This window comes from Crocodylus siamensis, chromosome 8 (genome assembly GCF_052110815.1).
Source record: "Crocodylus siamensis isolate JL-2025a chromosome 8, ASM5211081v1, whole genome shotgun sequence".
Classification (NCBI taxonomy): domain Eukaryota; kingdom Metazoa; phylum Chordata; order Crocodylia; family Crocodylidae; genus Crocodylus; species Crocodylus siamensis.
This window is the reverse complement of record NC_143402.1, coordinates 39,915,819-39,938,904: the sequence shown is the minus strand read 5'-3', so window position 1 is coordinate 39,938,904 and position 23,086 is coordinate 39,915,819. Positions and strand designations below refer to the sequence as shown.

Genomic DNA, 23,086 nt, shown 5'->3' with positions numbered 1-23,086 from the left:
TTTAACTTCTTCATTTGGGTTTCAGTATTTTAAACATATGTGATCATACAGTGGAAAATAGATATTTACATAATATAAGTGTGTATTACAAAAGCAGTTACCAAAAATACATTCAATAAGTATCTGGCTGATGGTTCGATTTCTCTCTCTCTCTCTCTGTGCTTATTAGCTCCTGGGATGCTGGTCCTCTAAAGAGCATCATCCTGATCAACTCATTAGGGAAAGCAAAGTGAACAAATGAGACCTTTCTCTACGTCAAAGTTATTGCACCCCCACCTACGCATAAGAGGAGCTCAGGTGTCTCCACTAACTGTTATATATAAGGCATTCAGTTGATGAGGTCCTGCAAGAAGGAGGCAAGAAGGTAAGATGAGCATATACTCCTTGCAGAAGTTGGACAGAAATGTTAGCAGCAACAGAGGTCACTCATGTTCTGACTGATCTGATTCTTAGGCCATGGATTAAGGCAGTAGGGTAGATGGTAAGAGCTACAAGAGTCACCTGATTTGGAACTGAGTAGAGAGCACTCACACAAGGCAGCGACAACAACACTTCTATGACACTGAGAAGTCTCATGCAATGCAAGGCAGTGGTAGTAATTTGTTCCTGAAACACAGAAACCAGTAAATGCCATGTCAGCCCCCGCTCTGTTCTGCAGGGTGCAGACATCTACAGATTCTCATTTCTTCCCAGATTTGGCTCCTTCCTCATCCTCCACAGGTGTGTCTAATCCATCAAAGATGTCATCCGGAACCTCCTGTTTCATCTTGTTTTCCAAAACAGAGATGCGCTGTTTGAGCTTCATCTGAGCAGTATTATACTCGGACAACACTCGAGAAAAACGGGTGTTCAGTGTCTCCAGGTTGGACTCCAGCCGATCCAGCTTTTCCTCTACTTCCTTCCCTTCCAGGCTTGCTTCAGCTTCAGACTCATCCAGCAGCCCTTCCTTCATCAGGATCTCCCGGCCACGCTCCTCCAGCACCTTCTTAGCATCAGGATATTCAGTGACTGCTTCCATTAGGTCTTCCTTAGACAGGCAGAAGAGATCAGAATAGCCAAGACTTCGGATGTTGGCTGTGCGCCTGTTGCCCATTTTGCTCCCTTTAATGTTGAGGATGCTGATCTCACCAAAGCAGAGTCCTGCGGTGAGTAAGGCATATTGAGTCACTCCATCATCTGCCACCACAGCCAGTTTCCCCTCCTTGATGATGTACATCTCCTTGCCAATGTCCCCCTTTCGGCAAACATAATCCCCCGGGCTGAACACCTGAGGCCGAAGTTTCAGCACCAACTCTACCAGCAGGCCTGATTCACAGTCCTGGAAGATCCTTACCTTCTTCAGTGTCTCCAAGTGCACATTGATGGCAATCTCTGCCCGCAGTTTGTCAGGGAGGTTCTTTAGGACCTCACGTTCATCTACTGCCTTCTTGTTGGTCCATAGGTAGTCAAACCACTTGATGACCTTGGCTTCCATTTCCTTGCTGACCTTGCGGAACTGCATATAGTGCTTGATGGCATCAATTTTCGCCTGGAACTCTGCCCTGGTAGCATTCATATTGGATATCATGGAGCCCACATTCCCGACAATGGTGGCAAAAATGAGGACACCAATGAGGAAATCAACAATGACAAAAAGGTACTCCTCATCAGTCACTGGAGGAGGAGTTTCTCCAATAGTAGTCAAAGTCAGAGTGGACCAGTAGAGGCAATAGACATACTCCCGGCTGAGGTACCCGTACTCAGGGTCTGTGATGTTGGGGTACACCCAGGTGTCTGTCCCAAAGCCAATGGACTTAGAGATGGCATAGTAAATGCAGGCATTCCAGTGGATGATGACCAGGATGTACAGTACCAGGTTGCTAATCCTGAAGATGTTCGGGTAGCTAGTCCTGGTTTCAGTCCGATCAAAAAATTCAAACATGCGGGAGAAGTGGAGTAGCCTGTTGAAGCGCAGCTCAGGCCGATGGATTCCCACTGCAATATACACCAGGTCTGTAGGCAAGACAGAGAGGACGTCCAGCTTGAACTGAAAGGTTTGGACATACTTATCCCACAGCTTCTTAAGGTCCCTAACCAGCAGGCCCTGTTCCAGGAAACCTAACAGAAATGCAAAACATAGAATTAGCTTGGTTCAGTTACATTTGTTCATTTGTTCTCCTGCCTTTGACCAAAGCTATATATGTTAAAAAGACACTGAAGTTTCCATCCTCAACACAGCCTGAATTAATACAGCACAGAAAATTACACAGCAGCCTGCTACATCCTAAGAACATTAAATTCTACTATTTTCCATTCAGATTGTTCATTAACTTCACAGATACCACATCAGAGATACAGACCTTAAACCATGCCAGAATACTAATGGTAATGTGGGTAATTTTGTACAATTATTCAAAGGTGAAGGTAAAATCTGGGATAATTAATCTTTCATTCTGAAACTTACTCTATTTCTCAGAGCTTTTAATTAAATTCTTCCTCTGGGGGCTAGTCCCTGCCAGCTAGCTCCAAGGCATCACTGAAGGCCCTTCTTCTAGAACAGCCACAGAGCAAGCTCCTCCCTGACAGGTCAAATCAGATCTTATGTGATGATATTGAAGAAAATCCTTCTTGGTCTTTGTCTCCTCAGCTCACCTGTGCGTGACCGGATTACAATATCAGCAATGTAGATGCAGTCTGAGATATAATCCAGCACAAGCCAGAGGATGAAGTAGCCCCTCTGGAGATCACTAAAGCAGGCTCTGCAGGAGAACCACATGATAGAGGTCAGAAAGAGAGAGAGTATTATCAGGTTACCAAAGTCCACTCACCCATTTCGCCCTCCCCACAAAGCCCTATCTCCTAATGGTGTGGTTCCTGGGCTGCTCTACAAAGCACTGCCCATAGTAGGCACAACTGACTTTTGACAATTGCTAACCATCCCCTTTCCCTTTGGAAATTAAATCTATCACCTTTTAGAACATCTGTTCTCCATTGATCTAGGTAATGATGTTCCTAAAACTGCCTCTCAAATGGGGGTCCCTATCCTACAGTCTAATTTGTCTCTACTACCCTCCAAATTCCATTCTCACAAGTTCCACCCATGTGTGTCAAAGCACAATAGAATTGGGTTCCCCTTTCCACTGCCATGACACCAATGAAACTGGGACTTTTATTTTTTATTAGCCTAAAAAAAAGCAGCATGCAGCATGCCCAGTCCCAAGCTGCCGAGACTGGTCCCAAAGAAAGCACCCAATGAGACAGAAGGGTTACAGAATGGCATAACCTTGGAAGGCCTCCTGCTTACCTTGCCACAAGCAAGCACCAGTTATAAAGGACGGGCAGTGCAATGACAGGCAGCCAGCGGTAATACCAGTCCCCAGAAGGATCCACCACAAACACCATCCATTTCTTCCTGAAAACAGAACCAGAGAGAACCAGAACCTAGGAGACTGCACACTGATAATGGAGCAATGACCCTTAACTAAAACTCTGTTTAATCACTACAACAATGAGTGCTGAGTGCCTTCCATCTAAGGAATGTTAGGTACTTGATGAAGTTCATCAATTAAACTCCTCTTCACCCAGTTCCCTCTTGATGTAGGTAAAGCATCTATGCACTATGTTAACTGATGGGGAACATGAAAGAGGTCACAAGGACTTTGCTGCAAGTCAGTGACAGTCAGGAACAGAATATGGCTTTCTAGGTTCCCAGGCTCCTACTCAAATCACTAAAAAGGCCCTCTGACAGACAATGCAGACATGGTACGTGATAGTTGTAGCTCTGAGGTAGCTCACAACTAACAGTAATCAGGGCAGGAAGTGCAATAGATATCTGTACTGCTGAGGGAAGCACATGGTGCTGCCATGGTGAAGGGTGCAGTCTACTTGCTGAGTGGCTGGGTCCAGCTCTTACTCTGTTCCCATGCATTTGATCCTGTTTTGGGGCATTAAGGCAAATCCTGGCTTTGCCCTAATGGTCACATTCAAAAACTCCCCACACCTTAGACTGCAGAACTTGCTCCCAGAGATGTAACACACCCATTTGCCAGATCTTATTAAAATACCATGCCCCTCCCTCATCAGTGCTGCTTCTCCTGCCTCCATAACTGTAGTCTCTAACTTTGGTTTACTTCTTTGGTGTGGCATGGTTGTCACCAGCAAGAATGCTGCAACTTCTGGGATCAGTGCATTTAGCAGAGCTGTCAGACAAGGCTTCCACATGGCCACACACAGTGGTCCTTCAGTAGTACTAATCAAAGATGAGCAGGGTTCAAAATAGCTTGCATTATTCTCAGAGAAGTAGTCTGTCTCCTATCACTGCTTATACAGCACCTAACACAGAGGAACTTTCATTTCAAGTCCAGATCCAAACCAGTGGTTCTAAACATTTTTAGACTAGAGGCACCCCTCATTAGACTTAAGGCGCCACTGGAAAATGCTAGCTCTTAGCTTTTACTTGTTTTCTAACTATAGAAAAAATAGTAGAGCAATTCCTCTGTGGCAAAGAACTCAGAAAACCCACAGGAGGTCAGAATGTTTGAGACACTACAGATTCCTTTTTGAAATCTCTAGATTTATCCTGTGAAACATGTTTTCACACTTAATAGTACTAACATTGTGTAGCACTCTGTGACACCTTTGAAAGGATTTCAAAACACCCCAGAGTGCTATTGGACCCTGGTTGAGAATCATTGCTCCAGTCACTGTAGTAATACAAATACTACTAAATGCTGTTTTTAAATGTATACAGCAGAGGGCACCAGTGTTATCACAGAATCAGACCATGGAGTTGCTCTCTGTGATATCAGGACACAAACACAATGGAAGCTGGAAGCAGGGTTAAAGATGAAATGAAGGAATAAAGTCAGCTGTCTGTTTTTGCGTGGTGCTATCTTTAAGCCTGGTCCTGAAAGCCCCCTCTGCACAAATCTCCCCTATACACTGAGGATTTCAAGCACAGACGTCTGGCATGGCCTTGCACCTGGAGTTACAATGACATGGAACTTTCACAAGCATATGATGTGAGAGGGTTTACCCCCATCAGACCCAAAGAAATCTCAGTGTTAGTCATCATCCTAACCAACCTAGCCATTGGGTAGGACTGTCACCCTTCCTGCATTGTTCAGGATAGCCCTGAATTTACAGTCCATTGTCTGGATAATCTGCATACCATCTTCAGAATAACCCCAGGCTGGCAAACACTGAACAACCACTATGTTTGCCTTCACATCCTGTTAACATGTTGATGTTTAACTTCATTGAGGCATGACCTAAAGCAGCAGACAAATATTATTTCATAGATTTCATAGACATTAGGGCTGGAAGGGACCTTGGAAGATCATCAAGTCCAGCCCCCTGCCTGGAGGGCAGGAAGTCAGCTGAGGAGACCAAATCTGGAGACCAAACCTCAGAAAATTAGCAGCTTTCTATTAAAAGCTCACTGGGAGCGGGGCTTAGGGGTCTGGGAGCTCAGGTAGTGTTTTCATCAATCCTCCCAGTCTTGGGCTATGGGCTGAGGAGGGAGAGGAGGATCCATGTAGTGAACCAAAGACTGCAGAGCTGGTGTCATCGGGAAGGCTTTGGCTTCCATTACCACAGCCCGCTCTTTGGCGAGAGAGGCAGCGAGCTGCTGGGAAGAGATGGCCTCCACCTCTCCCGCCTGGGGAGGAAGTTCTTCTCAGCCAGGCTGGCTGACCTGCTCCATTGGGCTTTAAACTAAGCCCGCTGGGGGATGGGGGGACTACTGCCACTGCTGGCCCACTGAGTAACCCTTGCAAAGCCAGCAGACCAAGGCACTTAAGGGAGCCCACCCCTGCCCCAGCCCTGGCACAATCTGTGGGCAAGGCAAAAGCCCCCAAGGGGACACTTGCCTGCCTGTACACTAATGCCAGGAGCCTGGGCAACAAGCAGGAGGAGCTTATCCTTCTGCTCAGTGCAAAGAATTATGAAGTCATTGGGATAACAGAGACCTGGTGGGACTCCACCCATGACTGGACCACGGGGATAGAGGGCTATACCCTGTACAGGAGGGATTGTGTTGACAAAAGGGGCGGGAGTGTAGCTTTCTATGTGAAGGAAAGCTACATGTCCCTGCAGGCTGATGTTGGCGACCGGCATGGACAGCTAGAGACCCTCTGGGTAAAAATTCATGGGGAATATGGCACAGGGGACACAACGGTGGGAGTCTACTACAGACCTCCCACTCAAAGTCCTGAGCTTGACCAGGAGTTCGCCCGGGAACTGACTGAGGCCGCTTGCTCCAGGACCTTGGTTGTCATGGGTGACTTCAATTACCCGGACATCTCGTGGGAAGATCACTCAGCAAAATCTGAGCAGTCGCAAAGCTTTCTCTCGTGCGTGGATGACCTCTACCTGACTCAAGAAGTCTATGGGCCAACGAGAGGCAAAGCGCTGCTCGACCTGGTACTGGCTACGGGGGACGACCTAATCGGCGACCTAGTGATCGATGGGAAGCTGGGGACAGCGACCACAAGCTGATCACCTTCACCATCCACCGTAAAGCTGGCAAGTCAGTCAGCAACACAGAATGCCTTGACTTCAGAAAAGCCGACTTTGACAAGCTCAAGAGGCTTGTCGGTCAGGCCCTTAGGGACCATGACCCCAGGGAGATGGGAGTTCAAGAAGAGTGGTTGCTTCTCAAGGAAGCGATCCTCAATGCACAAGCTAAATCTATGCCAACACGGAGGAAAGGCAGCAAGGCGGCACAGCAGCCCCCCTGGCTCTCCAGGGACCTAGCGGACCTCCATCACTCGGCAGTGCTATGTTGGTTAGCACTACAGAAGAAAGAGACTTGGGGATCATCATTGACCACAAGATAAACATGAGCCTGCAATGCGATGCTGCGGCTAATAAAGCGACCAAAACGCTGGCTTGCATCCATAGATGCTTCTCAAGCAAATTCCAGGACATCATTCTCCCCTTGTACTCGGCCTTGGTGAGGCCGCAGCTGGAGTACTGCGTCCAGTCTTGGGCTCCACAATTCAAAAAGGATGTGGAGAAGCTTGAGAGAGTCCAGAGGAGAGCCACGCGCATGATCAGAGGTCAGGAAAACAGATCTTACGATGACAGGCTGAGAGCCATGGGACTCTTTAGCCTGGAAAAGCGCAGGCTCAGGGGTGATCTGATGGCCATCTACAAGTTTATCAAGGGTGACCACCAGGATCTGGGGGAACGTCTGTTCACCAGAGCGCCCCAAGGGATGACGAGGTCGAACGGTCACAAACTCCTGCAAGACCGTTTCAGGCTGGACATAAGGAAGAATTTCTTTACTGTCTGAGCCCCCAAGGTCTGGAACAGTCTGCCAGCGGAGGTGGTTCAAGCACCTACATTGAACACCTTCAAGAGTAAATTGGATGCTTATCTTGCTGGGATCCTATGACCCCAGCTGACTTCCTGCCCTTTGGGCAGGGGGCTGGACTCGATGATCTCCCGAGGTCCCTTCCAGCCCTGATGTCTATGAAATCTATGAAAGCTATGAGGCTGCAAAACCATACTAACCCAATTCAGCATATATACTTCTATTCCATCTCCCTCTGCTCATTCTGAGTCTACTGCCTCTGATAATTAACAAGCTATCCTTAACCTCACAGGGCAGAACATTTTCTTCTCTGGCTATTAAAGCCTCAGATATAAGCCGCTGATATTTTCCCCCTATAGAAGACAGTCCTTTCTTGGTGTTGTAATTACCATGTATAATAGTGGGGGCCAGACTAGTCAATGAGCTCTGCCCTTTAATTATAGTGAGAAAGAAGAGCAAGGTTATTGTTTTTCACTGTGTCCAAGTGCAGTGGAGATGAAAGGACTGGATTTGAAAGGACTTTTCAAAGAATAATCATCACAACGTATGCTCTAGCAGAAGGCTCAGCAGTGAATGAAATCCCTTCCTCTCCCACAAATGATGAAATCAGACAGGCAAATACAGCATCAGATGGGTAACTCAGTCCTGCAAACCCCTTGGGAATCCCTTCTAGATGTAATTATTCCTGGTCAGAGCTTGGCCTAATAGCTGCAGTGTGATCCTGGCTGTTGACTTGAATCCATTTCAGACACTCTACAGACTCCCTATCTGAGTTGGGACCAAACTCATGCACTCCAAACCAGGGGTTTCCTACCTGGGGCTCTCATTCATATTCATAAACAGGTGTCAAGAGGTCACAACCACCTTTTTTAGCCGACTAATGGGAAAGGGTCCTGGCCTTATTGGAAGGAAGTCCTGGTAGGGGAAGGATGGAGAAGGGGACATTATACAATAACAGGCTGAAAAAATACTGTTCTAGGCCACAGTTTCTTCATGTAAAAAATGGGGAAACACAGCTTACTCTTTAAAGTTCTTCCTCATCCCTGCACGAAAGGCACTGTGCCCATGCCCAGCACCATCAGCATGGCACGGCGGGGGGTTGTAATTGAAAGGGTCTAGAACAGAACCTTGGTGCAAGGGTTCCTTTAGGCTTGACAGTGGGTACAGGTACACACGGGTACAGAAATCTGTATATATGCTCAGAGGCAGCTGGCAGGCACTAAGACCCTTGGCCCCAATTATTCAAAAATGGTGTTAACCTACTGGGTATAATTCCCTAAGACAGCATAGCACAGGTGACTCCAGTCACCATGCTAAACCCTCAAGACTATGCCACCTCCCTTTTAGTGCCAGGACAGAGAGTCCTTTCCCTGATGGCCCCTGGTGTGACAGTGAGAAGCACATCAGGCAGGTGAGGAGTCCCGCAACACACACAAAACATTTGGCCTCCAACTGAGAAAGTCAGAGGGTTATGAAAAAGAAACCATACTTAATGCTTTTGCTGCCTTCACCACCTTTGTCCCCTTGCTCGTTACCATCCTCTGTATGCAGTTCTGGCCCATGGAATCGCTCGAGGAAGGAGTCTGGCCTTTGCTGCTCTTCCCGCAAGCTTTTGTTTGCCCAGTCTCTCAGAATCACCACTAGCCGGACTATCCTGAGAGGGGAAAGAGGCACGAATCAAAGTTAGGGTCATCCAAGTGACAAAACCACTCAACTCCAGTACAGACACTTATTTCAGCCCAGAGGTGTAAAACTCACTTTGCCCTGTAGGCCACATCCAGACCACAGGGCTCCTTGTGGGCTGTATATGGATCCACCTTCATGGCAGGGTGAGCAGTGAAACTGAGCGAGTGATTCCAGGGAGCTGCAGGGGTTAACACAGCAGTGGCTCACCCACAGACTCCACATCCTGGGTACTGCCAGTGGCCCTTCCCCAACTCACCTCACCCCTGAGTTCCCAGCCTGTCTGGGAGCATCTATGGGCCAGATGACACAGGTCTATGGGCCATATCTTTAACAATCCTATTCCAAGTCATTCACACAGGCATAGCTGTAATCTGAGGCCTGTGCGCTGGCTGATGCTCGCACCTGTGCCAAAGCCCATTAACCCATTCAGCACTACAAACAGGCCAAAACAAAGAGCTAATTCATGAACACAAAGACATTCTCCCAGGGTCTGGACCCACCGTCTCTATTCCAACGCTGTACACAGCTGCTTATAGGGAGCTTCTCGTCTGCTAAGCAAGAATTAGCAGAAGCCAAGAAGTTGTTAATGACCATAAAGGAACCATAAAGCAAGAGAGATTTTGTGTGGTGGTAAGCATTCAGGTGTCACTGGCAGCAGGAGGCCAAAGGGTGCCCAGCTCTGCACAGGATTAACCTCAAAATCAGCAAATTGTCACCTCTTTAGTAGGTGAATGAAAGGGCAACAATTGCAAAAAAACTTCCTTTGTCCAGTGCAGTTGGAGAAGGATTTGCCAGAGCTGAAAGGTTAATGCTTCACTTTGTAAACAGAACAATTGGGCTTGAGTCCTGCTAATTCAGAGCCACCCATGGCCCAGGCAGAGTTTCAAGCAACTGTGTGGTGATGTTTTGTAGCCTTCTTCCAATTTCACCACAAACTTTTCACAACTAAATGCAAGGGTTTTGTGCTCAACTGTAATGGCAAAGCCTTTGGAAGCTAGGTTGATGAAGCAAGTTCCCTCAAGCATGATGGCAATTCCATACAGGACTCCACACTCAGCTCTTCTCCCCTTGCCTGGCTCCATCCTACAGGCACAGATACCTGGTCAGAGCTCCTCTTCTTCGGGCTGGCTGATCTGCATTGTCCAATGCAGCAATTCTCTGCAGTTCTGAGGAAGTGTCATCTGCAGACTCAGCCCTGCAAAGGGTAAAAGACAGATCAGGGTCACAGGTCACCACTCATGCAACATTAGATGAACTCTCCCTGGAGAAGAGAGAGAAGGAATCTGGCTTTATGCTGTGATTGTCCATCCCAGACTTCTGTGACTTGCCCTATGTGTCTGTGTAGGGCTTGGATGTTCATTCACGTCTGTGCCTCCCTCATATGCATGGCTCCTCCTGTGTTAGAGTAAACTTGATATGGATGTAACAATCACCCTAAAGATGAGAATGGAATTAAGTCCCTCTCTTATTCCAATCCTTGGTTTCTCCATTCTGCCCTGGAGAGGTTGCTCTTGCAAATAATCTCGCCCTGTCACTCCCCTCAAGCAATACGGGTGCATTTGGCTTTCTACAGGAGATGCAGCACGATGGCTCAGATAGGCTGGAGTGATTGCATAGTTTGCTAAATCAAGTGTCACAGGCTCTGGATATCCCTTTGGATTCTCTCCCTCATGGGCTCATGCCCTGGGGCTTGTTTGCATTTCCAAGGTGCTAGCTCTTAGTAGGATGACCTGGTTGTTTAGGGTGCCAGGATCCCAAAGTTCAGTTCTCTGGTCCATCACAAACTTATCATGTGGCATTGTTCACCTCACTTAGCCTCCCTGCCTCTGCTTCCCATGGGTAAAGTGGAGATAATAGCATTTTCCCCATCTGACAGGAGCAAGAGGACAAATACACTGAAGATTATGAAGTGCTCAGTTACAATAATGGGGGCAATATAAGTAGTTAAGACATTGCCCACACACCCCATTGACAGATCTCTCAGAAGTAGGCCCCAAGGTCAAAATGTGTCTTAAGCAGGTGCCAACAGTCTTTCCTAACAGAACACAGCTACTGGAGAATATAGTCAAACCTACTCAAAGGTTTCCTGCCCAAGCCGCAAGGCAGCACCTCAGCTCTAGACGTGAGAATCAAGCCTCATGCTCCTCCCCAAGCTCTTCATGCTAAGTCCCCCTCTGGCCTCCAAGATAGTCTCTACTTTTGAGCTTCCAGAGCATACCACTTGATCTGACCACAGGCTGAGCCAGTAAAAAAGTAAAAAGTGCATCTGCTGCTTCAAACTAGACCCTACAGCTTGACAGTTACACATAGCAAGATCAAGCAGGATGGCAAGAGAGGAAACACCTCTACCAGACAATGCCTTGAATACCCCCTTTCAGAACAGCATTTAAATGAGATACCGTCACACAGACTTGCCCCAGAGCAGCTGCAATGCTCCACACCCATGTGGTCACCCTGCTGGAGCCGAGCAGTGCTCTCCAACCACTGGGGTACCTCCATTATTTCATGCCTGACAGAATCAGCAGGCAGACTCCACAAGAGGATTCTGAACCCCATGTGACCCTACTAGTCCCTTTCAGCATTAATAGGCCCCTGCTGCCTCTGCTGACCAACTTCTTGAGCCAGGTTCCAGTTCCAAACCAAAGAGTAGCCTGACCTGCTTGTGCTGATCTCAGTCTTGTCTGGATCATCCTCGGAGTTGGCTTTGACAGACAGCCGGGGAGGGTGGTGGTTGGCAAGTGAGCTCTTCAGACCATTACTCTTTGCCGTCATCCTCCATGCAAAAAGGCCCCAGCTTTGCACCCTGCCCCAGAAAGCAGGAAAGAACAGAACACTGTCAAGCGAGAACCTATGTATGGCATGGGCACCCTATACAGTAACAGAGCATATGGGTATAACCACTAGGGCTGTGCGAAGCTTCAGTCCCTGATTTGATTCAGCCCGATTCAGTGGCTGAATCTCTGAATCCGAATTGAATCAGAGGACCTTTTAATCCCTCTGAATCAATTCAGACATAGATACAGCTTTAAGTGTTTTTTCTACATACCTCTAGGTAGCAGGGGTTCATGAGTGCTGTGATGCTGGGGCTTCCACAGAAGCACAAGCCGGCTCCCCAGCGTGCTCAGCAGCAGACCCAGATCAGATGTACTTCTGGTCCACTTTTAGGTCTTCAGATTCGAATTTGGCCGCATTGAATCAGGGACAGTGATCCGAATCAACGAATTGAATCACTGTCCCTGATTCAGGCCAAATCCAAATCTGAATTGAATTGGCCCGCATCGTGCACCCCTAATAATGGCCTCCCCCTTCACATGTTACAGGTTGGGACTCCCTCTACTAGAACAGAATGAACCTAGAAACACTAGATTTGCCCACCTAGGTGAGATCAGTGCTCCTCCCTTTCCCAGGTCTACCTCCAAGTGTCACTTACATCTGGCACTTCCAGGGAAGGTGAAATTGGCCCACAGTGTATGTTATCATCACAGGCACACAAGGTTCTTTGGGTAAATGTGATATCTTTTTAGACCAACTAAATACTGTAGTTGTTAAAATTGTTCTTTGCAAGCTTTCAGGCACAAACACCTATCATAGGCAGTTATCATGAAACATGGCTGTGTAAATACATTGGTGCATACCTTGCCCATACATGGAAGGAAGGATGGACTTACAATGATAATGTAGCAAAACCCCGTTTTTCTTTTTTTAATTTATTTTAAAATGCATTCCCTCCCCTTCCCCAACCATTTCTGACTTTTTTTCTCTCTTTCTATTCCCGATAGATAAGTATAAATAAGCTAAGATGTAGGATAAGCTTTAACATTTTATTTTAGGTAGTAAGTTTTATTTTTCTCTCCCCTCTGCAAATAAGTGCCATGCTATTTTGATATAGCTTTCCACTGTTTTATAAGTGATAATTATTATGTTTTGTATTGATTTTTTTTTAATGCTTTGATATTATATGATTACTGTTTTAGGCCTATATATGTAAGTTAGCATAAGTTATGTCAAGTTTCCATCTTGTAATGTCAAGCCTCCATCTTATCCCCATGCCCGGTTGTGTAATCTATGACTCACACCTACCCCACCTATGCAACTTCGTTCCTGAATTAATGGGGATGAATGAGGGTGTTTGAGAGACAATGGCAGTAGGTCTAAAAATAGCTCCCTCTGAAGGACCGAACCATCAACACAAATACCTGGACCAACAACCCAGCCCTTGGAACCACCCTCAATATTCAAGAAACAAAAGATGAGGCAACCCACCATTGTGCCGAGGCTGCACATGCTCAGTATGAACACCTGGAACCCTCTGGAACAGGACTGGCATTGACTAGACAGGCCATCCCCATAGGAGATAAGGTAGTCTGCCCCATAAAAGGGGGTAGTGAAGATGCCTTCTCCATGTGGACCAGCACCATGCCACACCACCTATATACCCAGAGGCCCTGCCAGGGACCCCACTCTGGACAATACCTACTGGACAAAGACCCCTTTCCAGCCTGGATAGGTAGGTATCACCCCCTACCCTCTCTTCAACCAAGGACTTGGACTCTGTGTCTCTTCCTTACCTGGACCCCAACCCTTCCACTGAGTCTCTTTCTCCTGCTGCCATTTTGTGTGTGTGTGTGTGTGTGTGTGTGTGTGTGTGATAACAACTTCATGGGGATGTGTAGCGTGTTGTCTGTTTAATAAACCTGTTATTTGGACCCCTAAGTTGGGTTTTGCTTTACTGTGTTTCAGCCCTGCTCCAATCTCTGCTCCTCGCCCCTCTAACTTCTGTCTCATTCTTCCCTCTACTGCTTCTGGCTCACTGCCACCTCCAACACCTGTCCTGAGGTCCTCTCTGCCTCCAAACCCCCTGTTTCTTTGCCACTGTCTTATCCCCACTGCCTTTTCCTTTTCCCATGAGCAACCAGGTTTCTGCCTCAGTTTCCTTCCCAGCTGTCTCCTCCTTGCCACCAAGCTTTTTTTTTTTTTTCTTTCCCTTGCACCAGTGACCTTGAGTAACCCTGGGACAGCCTCAGTTCCTCAGCCAGCTTTTCTCTAGTCCACCGGTTCTAATCCTAGTTCTGGCAAGTTTCTCTCCCTACACTTTAACTCCTTCTCTCTCACCTTAACCTTCCCCCAAGTATCCCAGGTAACCCAAGCACACATACACACTGTACCATCCAAGTTAAGAACTTACCTGTGTGTATGTGTAGGTGGGTTGTATATGTGTGAACTGGTGAGAGTGTGTGTGTCATTGTGTGCATGATATACGAATTAGTGATCTGTGTATGTGTATTGAGTGTGTGGATATGGACAATTGATTTTTGTCTAACTTTTGGGGTGTATAGTGTATGTGCTTGAACTGGTGATAGGTATGCATGCGCCTAGGCTGGTTTGGATGTGTATGTGCCTGAGTTGGTTGGTTGTGTGTGTGTGTGTACCTAACTGATTGGTGTGTTTGTATATGTTCAATTGTGTCACACCCTTCTGTCTAATAGCACAATATTGAGATCCTGAGAGTTGGCCTGACCCCACAGGGCAACAATAAAAGGGCCTGAGAACCAGGAAGTCTGAGTTTTAGACTCCCCCAATGACTTTTAGCCAGACACTTCAGCCTATGCTCTGCAGTTTCCATAGCAATCATCCAGAAATAAGTACCCTTATTACTACCCCATCCCACAGGGCACGGCTGGAAGCAGCCTTTCAATAGGCTTTGAAAAGCACTTTCATCTTCAGCATATAAACAGATGTAACAGGCTTGCCTTTTGGAGCTTGGGTTGAGTCCCAAGCTTGAAATCTTGCTGTTTTGATTGGTGGAGCCCATCCACCAATCAGAAGGCAGCAAGAGGAGTTAAGTCATGCCCCTTTCTGAGGGGAGGGGGAGAGGAGTTCCCACCCCCCCCCGGACCTGATTGAAGACTGCAACACTTAGGTCTGGAAAAGTTCAGGGGCAGATCCTTGGAGTACATAAAAGGAGCTGGGTGCCCAGCATGAGGGGAATACATCCGGGAGAGAGAAGAGCAGGGCTTAAAAGACCTGAGGAGAGCTGCTCAGCAGGGCAAAGCAGTAGCCCAGAAGTGCTCCTGAAGATTTCCATCAGCAGGGAACTGCAGACAGCTCCAGCAGCTAGGCTCTTGGTGTGCAGCACGGCACATGGCATCCAGACCCTGGGAGCTGTGTGAGGAGGCTCGGGTCTGCAACCTCTGGCGTGCGGCCAGAGACATGGTGCACAGGACAGTGCACGGAGAAGGACCTTTGGAGCACTTGGGCAGCTCAGGTCCTTAACCCCTGGAACAAGGCTGGGAGCTCAGTTCAGGAGGCGCTGCGCGGAGGGTCCAGGAGTAGACCAAGTCTGGTGTTGCATGAGGCAACCCAGGCCTCCGACCGATAGTAAAAGGTTAAGTCCAGAGAGCCAGACGGTGCTCAGGCTACTGAGCCAGCAGACAGGGCTGAGCCAGAGGCCCCAGAAACCCTGCATAGAGGAGCCCTGTTCCAGGGGACAGCGACCCCCATGAAGCCCACTGCAGGCGAGAGAGAAGCCTGGTGCAGAGGACGAGGGCCACCCTCCAGGCCTGGGAGCCTTGAGTTGCAGGGAAAAGATGATTCCCACAGCCCCCCTGGTTAGTTAAGGGCTCCTGAAAGTGGAGGTCCCACTGGGAGGGCCCCCCTGAAGTTACCAGCTTCCTTGTAGGGCTTGGGAAAAGCCCAAGGGCACTGGGGTTTCCCCTTGGGATTATGTTTATTTTGTGGTTTATCTGTTTCAGATCAGATACTTACCTGAGACTTACCTGTTTCTGGAGCACTGGTATAAGGTTTTATGGCATTTACCCAGAAGGTATTGTTTGTTATTTGTTTAGATATCATATATATATTTGTACATATGTTTATATCCATGTTTCTTTCCCTTGTGATAAGTTAATGTAAATAAATGTGTATATACTTAAGTCCCCTGACTGTCCTGGCCTGGTTCTATAGGGCTGGAGGGAAACTGAGTGGTCTGCAGTTCCCACCCCACAGCACACCTGCCAGCTAACAATCCCCTTCAGTTGGAGAAGGGAAGTATATACCCGAGTTACCTGGGCTACACAAAGAAGCAGTTTAGAAAAATCACAGCCAGTGATATATGTGGTATATGTCCCGCAGATAGAACACATTAGGCAGAAGCAGTTGTGCCCTGTCCCTCTTTCCCCTCCCTCCTGAACTTCCTCTCTCACCGTCTCTCTATTCAGCCAGCACTTTTCTCTTCACCCCCTCTTTCTCCAGCCTGACTCTTCCAGGCCTTCCTCTACCTCTCTCCCTCCCACCTCCCTTGTGGCCTCCTCATTATGTTGTGCAAGTGGAAAGATGCTCTCCCGCTTGCTCTAATCCTTGTGAATGTTACCAGGGTGATGGCATCAACATCAAGTGCCGCCCTAACAAACAGGTGCAGGCTGCTCTCCTGCCATTCTCAGCAGGGCTGCAAAACCAGCAAGGTAATGAGGTGACCCCAGAGAGGCCATGCAGCGGAAAGCAGCTCCTTTAGCCGCACCCATGAATACTTGAATGGGAACTGAAGACTGAGGAGAGAAAAGACTCCAAGCAATGAAGAAAATGAAAAGCCACCCTGACACCAGCACCATGGTACTGCTGATGGGTGGTGAGGCAGATGGTTGTGGACTGGTGCTCTACCTACAGCCTGTTTGCTTATGAAAAGAACAAGCCCCATCCTGGAACAGAGCAGCACTCTGGAAGTTTGCTTAGTGAACTACACATCTTATGGAAGTTCTTGGCTGCATCTGAAATTAAAGTTTGTCACATTAAAATATGCTTTCCTGAGATCCTTGCTGACAGCAGCCATTGTCCTGTTTCAGCTAGCAGCCAGGAAATTATCATTTATACATGACTGGTTCTGTACAGCTGAGGACAGGAGGGTCACTGGAGATATTGTAATAAAGAAAAAGGTCCTTCATAGGCCACTCCCATCTGCAGTCACCTGGGCCCATCAGTTGCATACAGCCGATCCTGTCCCAATAAGGATCCCCTAACTAGAACAAATGTCTTACATATAAGAACAGAACCAAGATTCTTTCAATATGAGGAAGAATTAGGCTCCAGATCACCAGCAATGGACACTGGTCAACTTCATATCAGACAATTGTATTAAACTGGATGTTTAATGGAAGGATTTCAGTCCCTTGAGAATAGTCCTGATTCACGTGTACATTGTGCTCAGAGTGAAGTATGGCCTCCCTGTTCTCTCTGAGATGTTTCTGTGGTGCGTATCAAAGGCAGTCACCTTAGACCCTGCCTCAGAGCTGCTGTTCCTTTTAAGTACTTCAGTGCAGAGGAAGGCAGAGAGAGGGGGAACTGAAGAGTTAAGTTTAAGTATAAAATGCGGAGAGTGAAAAGATGACACAGAAACAGAAATAAATCTTAGACATAGGCACTAACTTTTTTTTTGCCAGTGGGTGCTTGCAGGTGTAAAAAAACCACCAACAAAAATAGCACTTTACTTTTAATTCAGCACATTCCGTGCCCAGAAGAAGCAGCACGTGACTTCAACCTGGCTCTGCAGCATCTGTAAAGATCAAGCACTTTAGTGGGGCTTTTTTGGCACTTTTATCTAATAGCTGATTGAATCAACTTTAGCTAAAAGCACCAAAAGCCCTGCTGAAATATCCAATCTTTACAGATGCTGCAGAGCCAGGCTGAAGTCATGTGCTGCTGCTTCTAATAAAACATGTTGGAGGGGTGGGGGAGTTAACATCTGCAACTGACTCCATGGGTGCCGAGCACCCACTCATTTTTTTCAGTGGGTGCTTGAGCCCCAAAGCACCCATGGAATTGGTGCCTATGGTCTGAGATGCACAGAGACGTGCCAGAGAACTCAATTTGATCAAAGTGGCCTCATTCCCCCTTCATTACATCACATACACTGTAGCCCAACACCACTGGAATCCATGACAGCACAGGAATGCTTTAGCAAGTACACCATCCAGCTGTGTTTTCTGGCCCCTAAATAAGTCTCTTACCAAAAGAAGCACTCTGCACGTCCTCAAGGATGGACTGGCAAAAGCCCCAATCCCACCAAAGCTCTCTCCAGTAGCAGGGAGGAAAGAGATGCAAGCATTTAAGGTTCAGACCTAAAAGCCTCCCTAGGTAGCTCCAGCCTTTTTCTTCACTCTCCTTTCACTGCAGCATGTCAGATATCTTCCCCTAGGCACAGGAGAAAGGTCATAGTTCTGTCAGAGTCAAGTACCGAACTGAACCTGATAGCACCATCCCCATTTCAGGCTGATATTTAGAGCAAACATCTCAGCTGGCTCTGCTGAACCTTTTTTACTGAAGACATCACAGCCTTACAATATACCTGAGGCCCGACTCTGCAGAAGAGAAGGAACTCAGCTCCCAGGTTTTCTCCTTGGCTGACATTGCCCACAAAGGGAGCAGCAAGCACATGGGTGTCCTCACACAGTCACAGAACTATGATGTGGTTGGAATAATGGAGACCTGGTGGGATAGCTCGCATGACTGGAGCACTGTGACAGATGTGTATAAAGTAAAGGAAGCACAGGCAGGGGAAAAGAGGAGGAGAAGTTGAGCTTTATGTAAAAGAGCTGAATGATTGCTCAGAGCTCCAGTATGAAACTGGAGACAGGCCTGTTGGAAGTCTCTGGGTTAGGGTCAGAGGGGAGAGCAGTAAGGGTGATGTCATGGTGGGGGTCTGCTATAGACCACCAGACCAGGAGGATGAGATGAATGAGGTTTTCTTCAAACACCTAGCAGAAATTTCCAGATCATAGACCCTGGTTCTCATGGGATACTGCAATCACCTTGACATCTACTGGGAAGCAATACAGCAGTGCACAAGCAATCCAGAAAGTTTTTGGAGATGTTTTGTGAATAACTTCCTGGTACAAGTGTTGGAGAGGCCAGCTAGGGGCTGTGCTCTTCTTGACCTGCTGCTACAAACAGGGAAGAACTAGTGGGGAATGTAGTAGTGGATGGTAACAGGCAGGCAGCAACCATGAGATGACTGAGTTCAGGATCCTGAGGAAAGGAAGGAAGCAGAGCAGCAGAGTAAGGGCACTGGACTTCAGAAAAGCAAACTTCAACTCAGTCAGGGAACTGATGGGCAGGAACCTCTGGGAGGCTAGCCTGAGGAAAGGAATACAGGAGAGTTAGTTGTATTTGAAAGAAAAATTACTGAGGGCACAGGAACAAACCAGTCTGATACACAGGAAGACTGGCAAGTATGGCAAAGACCAGCTTGGCTTAGCAGGGAACTCTTCAGTGAGCTAAAACAAAAAAGAAAGCTTACAAGAAGTGGAAACTTGGACAAATAACTAAGGAGGGGCATAAGAGTATTGACTGGGCATGCAGGGATGAAATCAGGAAAGCCAAAGTGCATGAAATTGGAGATGATGTGAAAGGTAACAAGAAGAGTTTCTACAGGTATGTCAGAAACAAGAGGAAGATCAAGGAAATGGTGGGTCCTTACTGAAATGGGAGGGGCAACCTAGTGACAGAGGCTGCAGAAAAGACTGAAGTACTCAATGCATTTGTTACCTCAGTCTACACAGGCAAGGTCAGCTCCTGGACTACTGCACCCGGCAGCACAGTTCTGGGAGAGAAGTAGCCAACAGTGGTGAAAGAAAAGTTTAGGGACTATTTAGAAAAGCTGGACATGTACAGATGCATGAGGTCAGACACGATGCACGCAATGGTACTAATGGAGTTGGCTGATGTGATTACAGAGCCACTGGCCATCGTCTTAGAAAACTCATGGCAATTGGGAGAAGTCCCAGGTGATTGGAAAAGGACAAACCGTGCCCATCTTTAGGAAAGGGAAGAAGGAAGACCTGGGGAACTACAGACTGGTCAACCTTACCTCAGTCCCTGGAAAAATCATGGAGTAGGTCCTCAAAAAATTCATTTCTAAGCACATGGAAAAGAAGATCATTAGGAACAGGCAGCATGGATTCACCAAAGGCAAATCATGTATAACCAATCTGATTGCTTTCTATGATGAGATGACTGGCTCTGCGGATGTGGGGAAACCAGCGGACACAATGGTGCCCTCTCAGATCTTCAGGGCAATAAAGAAGGAGAGACCCTCTGACAATTCTGTGGTTAAAATATGTACCTTGACTTTAGCAAGGCTTTTGATATGGTCTCACACAACATTCTTGCAAGCAAGCTAAAGAAGTATGGGTTGGATAAACAGAAAGTAAGATGGATAGAAAACTGGTTGGATCATCAGGATCAGATGGTACTAATCAATATCGTGTTCAAGCGGAGTGCCTCAGGAGTCAGTCCTGGGATGATTTTGTTCAGTATCTTCATAAACGAGCTGGAAGATGGGATGGAGTGCACTCTCAGCAACTTTGCAGATGACACCAAGCTAAGGGAAACTGTAGATGCACTGGAGGGTAGGGCTGGGATTTAGAGAAACCTCATCCAATTGAAAGACTGGGCCAAAAGAAATCTCATGAGGTTCAGTAAGGACAAGTGCAAAGTCCTGCACTTAGGACAGAACAATCCCATGCACTGGTACAAGCTGGGGATTGACTGGCTAGGCATCAGCTCTGCAGAAAAGGATGTGGGGGTTACAGTGGACAATAAATTGAATATACGCCAACAATGTGCTCTTGTTGTGAAGCAGGCCTACAATATAATGGGCTGCATTAATAGAAGTGTTTCCAGCAAATCAGGGGAAGCGTTTATTCCCCTCTCAGCACTGCTGAGGCCAATTCTGGAGTCCTGTGTCCAGTTATGGGCCCCCCACTACAGAAAAGATGTGATTCAATTGGAGAGAGTGCATCAGAGTCAATGAATATCGTTAGAGGGCTGGGGCATATGACTTCTGAGGAGAAGCTGAGGGAACTGGGCTTACCTAGTCTGGAGAAGACTGAAAGGGGATTTAATAGCAGCCTTTAACTACCTCAAGGGTGATTCCAAAGAGGATGAAGCTAAACTGTTCTCAGTGGTGGCAGACAACAGAACAAGGAGCAATGGTCTCAAGTTGCAGCAAGGGAAGTTTAGGTTAGATGGCTGCTTGTACACGCCACGGGGGTTTACTTCTAAATTGAAGTGGAGTGTCTTTAAAAACCCTGCTTCAGTTTAAGTTAAAGTAAACCCCTGTGGCATATATGCAAGGGTCAGGCCCGATCCTTACCTGCCTCTCTGGCAGCAGGGGGGGGAAGGAGGGGGCGGCAGGGGAGTCAGTGCTTTCCTCTGCAGCGGCGCCCCCCAGGCAACACCCGCCTGCAGTCACCTGGCCCAGGTGGTCCTGGGGGCCCCTGAGCAGCTGCAGAGGGAAGCACCCAGCCTCCATGCAGCCACAGAGGAAAGCAGCAGGCCCCTGCGGAGCTGTGGAGGGAAGCACAGGTCTCCACGCTGCTCAGGCAGGCAGGCTCCAGGGAGAAAAGAAAAAAAGGAAATGGCTCGCCGTTTTTTTTTTCCCCTTCAGTGGAGACTGCCTGCATGGCCTGTCCCCGGGCTGCCTGCACAGCCCCTGAGCTGCACGGGGCCTGGTGCTTCCTTCCTCGGCTGTAAGGTAGCAAAACTAAAACACCTTGGACATGTTTTATTTTGCTACATCCCAAAGTCATTTCATGCGCAATACGCTGCCGACAGTGTAAACAGCAGCACCATTAAAGCAGTGCAAAAGGACATTTAAGCGGCTTTAAAGGCCAATTTTGTGGCATGTACAAAGGCCCAATATTAGGAAAAACTCTCTCACCAGGAGGCTAGTAAAGCATGGCAACAGGCTACCCAGAGAGTTTAAGAGCTGGCTAGACAAAGTTTTGGCTGGGATGATCTAGTTGAGGATGGTCCTGCTTTGTGCAGGGGGTTGGCCTAGATGACCTCCTGCGGTCTCTTCCAACCTTAATTTTCTATGATTTTATGATCAGTTCTGGTGGCTGGTGCTTTAATCTGGACACCTGTCTGATAGGAACTGAGACCACTGAACTTGTCACTTCATGGAGGCCGTAAAACAGGAGCTTAGGAGTAAATGACTCCACATGCCTCTGAGCCCTCTCATCCCTTAGCAGAGGCAATAAAGGTCTATCTGAGTGGTATGGAAGATAAGTCATATGCTCTGACCTCAGGGTCCTGACAGGAAACACTACGCTGCACCATTTTTTTAGTCAGATGGTGGATGCCAAGGGGAAGGACGCAAAAGAAATAGATAACAAAAGGATAAAGGAGACATCAAAAGGAGTCAAGAAAGATAGAATAAAAAGGCACCAGCTAGAATCAGTATGGATCAGCCAGCAGGCGAGAAACATTCGCTGGTGAGAGACTATTTGGGTGGGGTGAGAGGCTCCATGCCCCAGATTTCTGTCTTGGCAGAGCAATAGACCCTCAAGTACATGGACATACTAAGCTGGGGCATCAGGGAATAGTAAATATTTTCACTGGGACAGAACCCACACAACCTTTTGCTCCCAACACAGACTCCAAGCAAGATGTAAAAGCAATTTCCCTTGTGCAGAGAGCACATGTACACACACAAGCAGGCCTGGCATATCCTTTTCACTGAACAGCAGAAAATGATAAACACCTACTCAAAGAACACAGGTGAAAGCAATGGTGTGATGTCAAAGCAGACATCAGTGTAACATCATGATGCAGCACCACAGCATCATAAAATAATTGTTTCCCTGGAGACTAACACATCCTCAACAACCAATAATGTTGGTCCTTTGAGGATGCATCTGGAACACAGCATGCTCCATAACTAGGGCATTATGAGTTGGTGGCAGCATCAAGACAGCACACAAGCCTATGAGGGTCTGACTGATTCACAGACCCTGTGCATGCTGGAAGGAAGGAGCTTGGGAAGGGTAGGGGGGTGGCTGACTTTGTCTGGAAGCAGGAGACAGGAGCTCCACTACCCTGTCAGTGAGTGCACATGAGTATGAGCAGGTGAAGTTTACAAGGATTTCTTGAGACTGTCTTGGCACATAAAGCTGATGTACACAGAACAGTCTGCTAAAGGCAGGATTGGGAACAACAAAGAAGAGCTTGTGCCCAGAACAGGGAGAAAGAAATTGCTGCCTGAACAGCTAAGAGCGGGCAAGAAGGAGGGATGTGTCTAGAGGCTCCCTGGCCTTCTGCAGTTCTAAT

General features: G+C 47.5%; 1 protein-coding gene across 1 annotated transcript; it reads right to left on the bottom strand.

The window, feature by feature from the left end:
- CNGA2 (cyclic nucleotide gated channel subunit alpha 2) lies at positions 1-20,568 on the bottom strand. Its single transcript, XM_090060601.1, has 7 exons — positions 17,983-20,568; positions 11,640-11,786; positions 10,083-10,178; positions 8,787-8,951; positions 3,284-3,391; positions 2,632-2,738; positions 1-2,097 (listed from the first exon to the last, which is right to left on the bottom strand). Exons 2-7 carry the CDS (start codon positions 11,753-11,755, stop codon positions 680-682), a joined length of 2,010 nt encoding a protein of 669 aa, XP_089916727.1. The 5' UTR covers positions 11,756-11,786; positions 17,983-20,568; the 3' UTR covers positions 1-679.
- Positions 20,569-23,086: the final 2,518 nt, after the last annotated feature.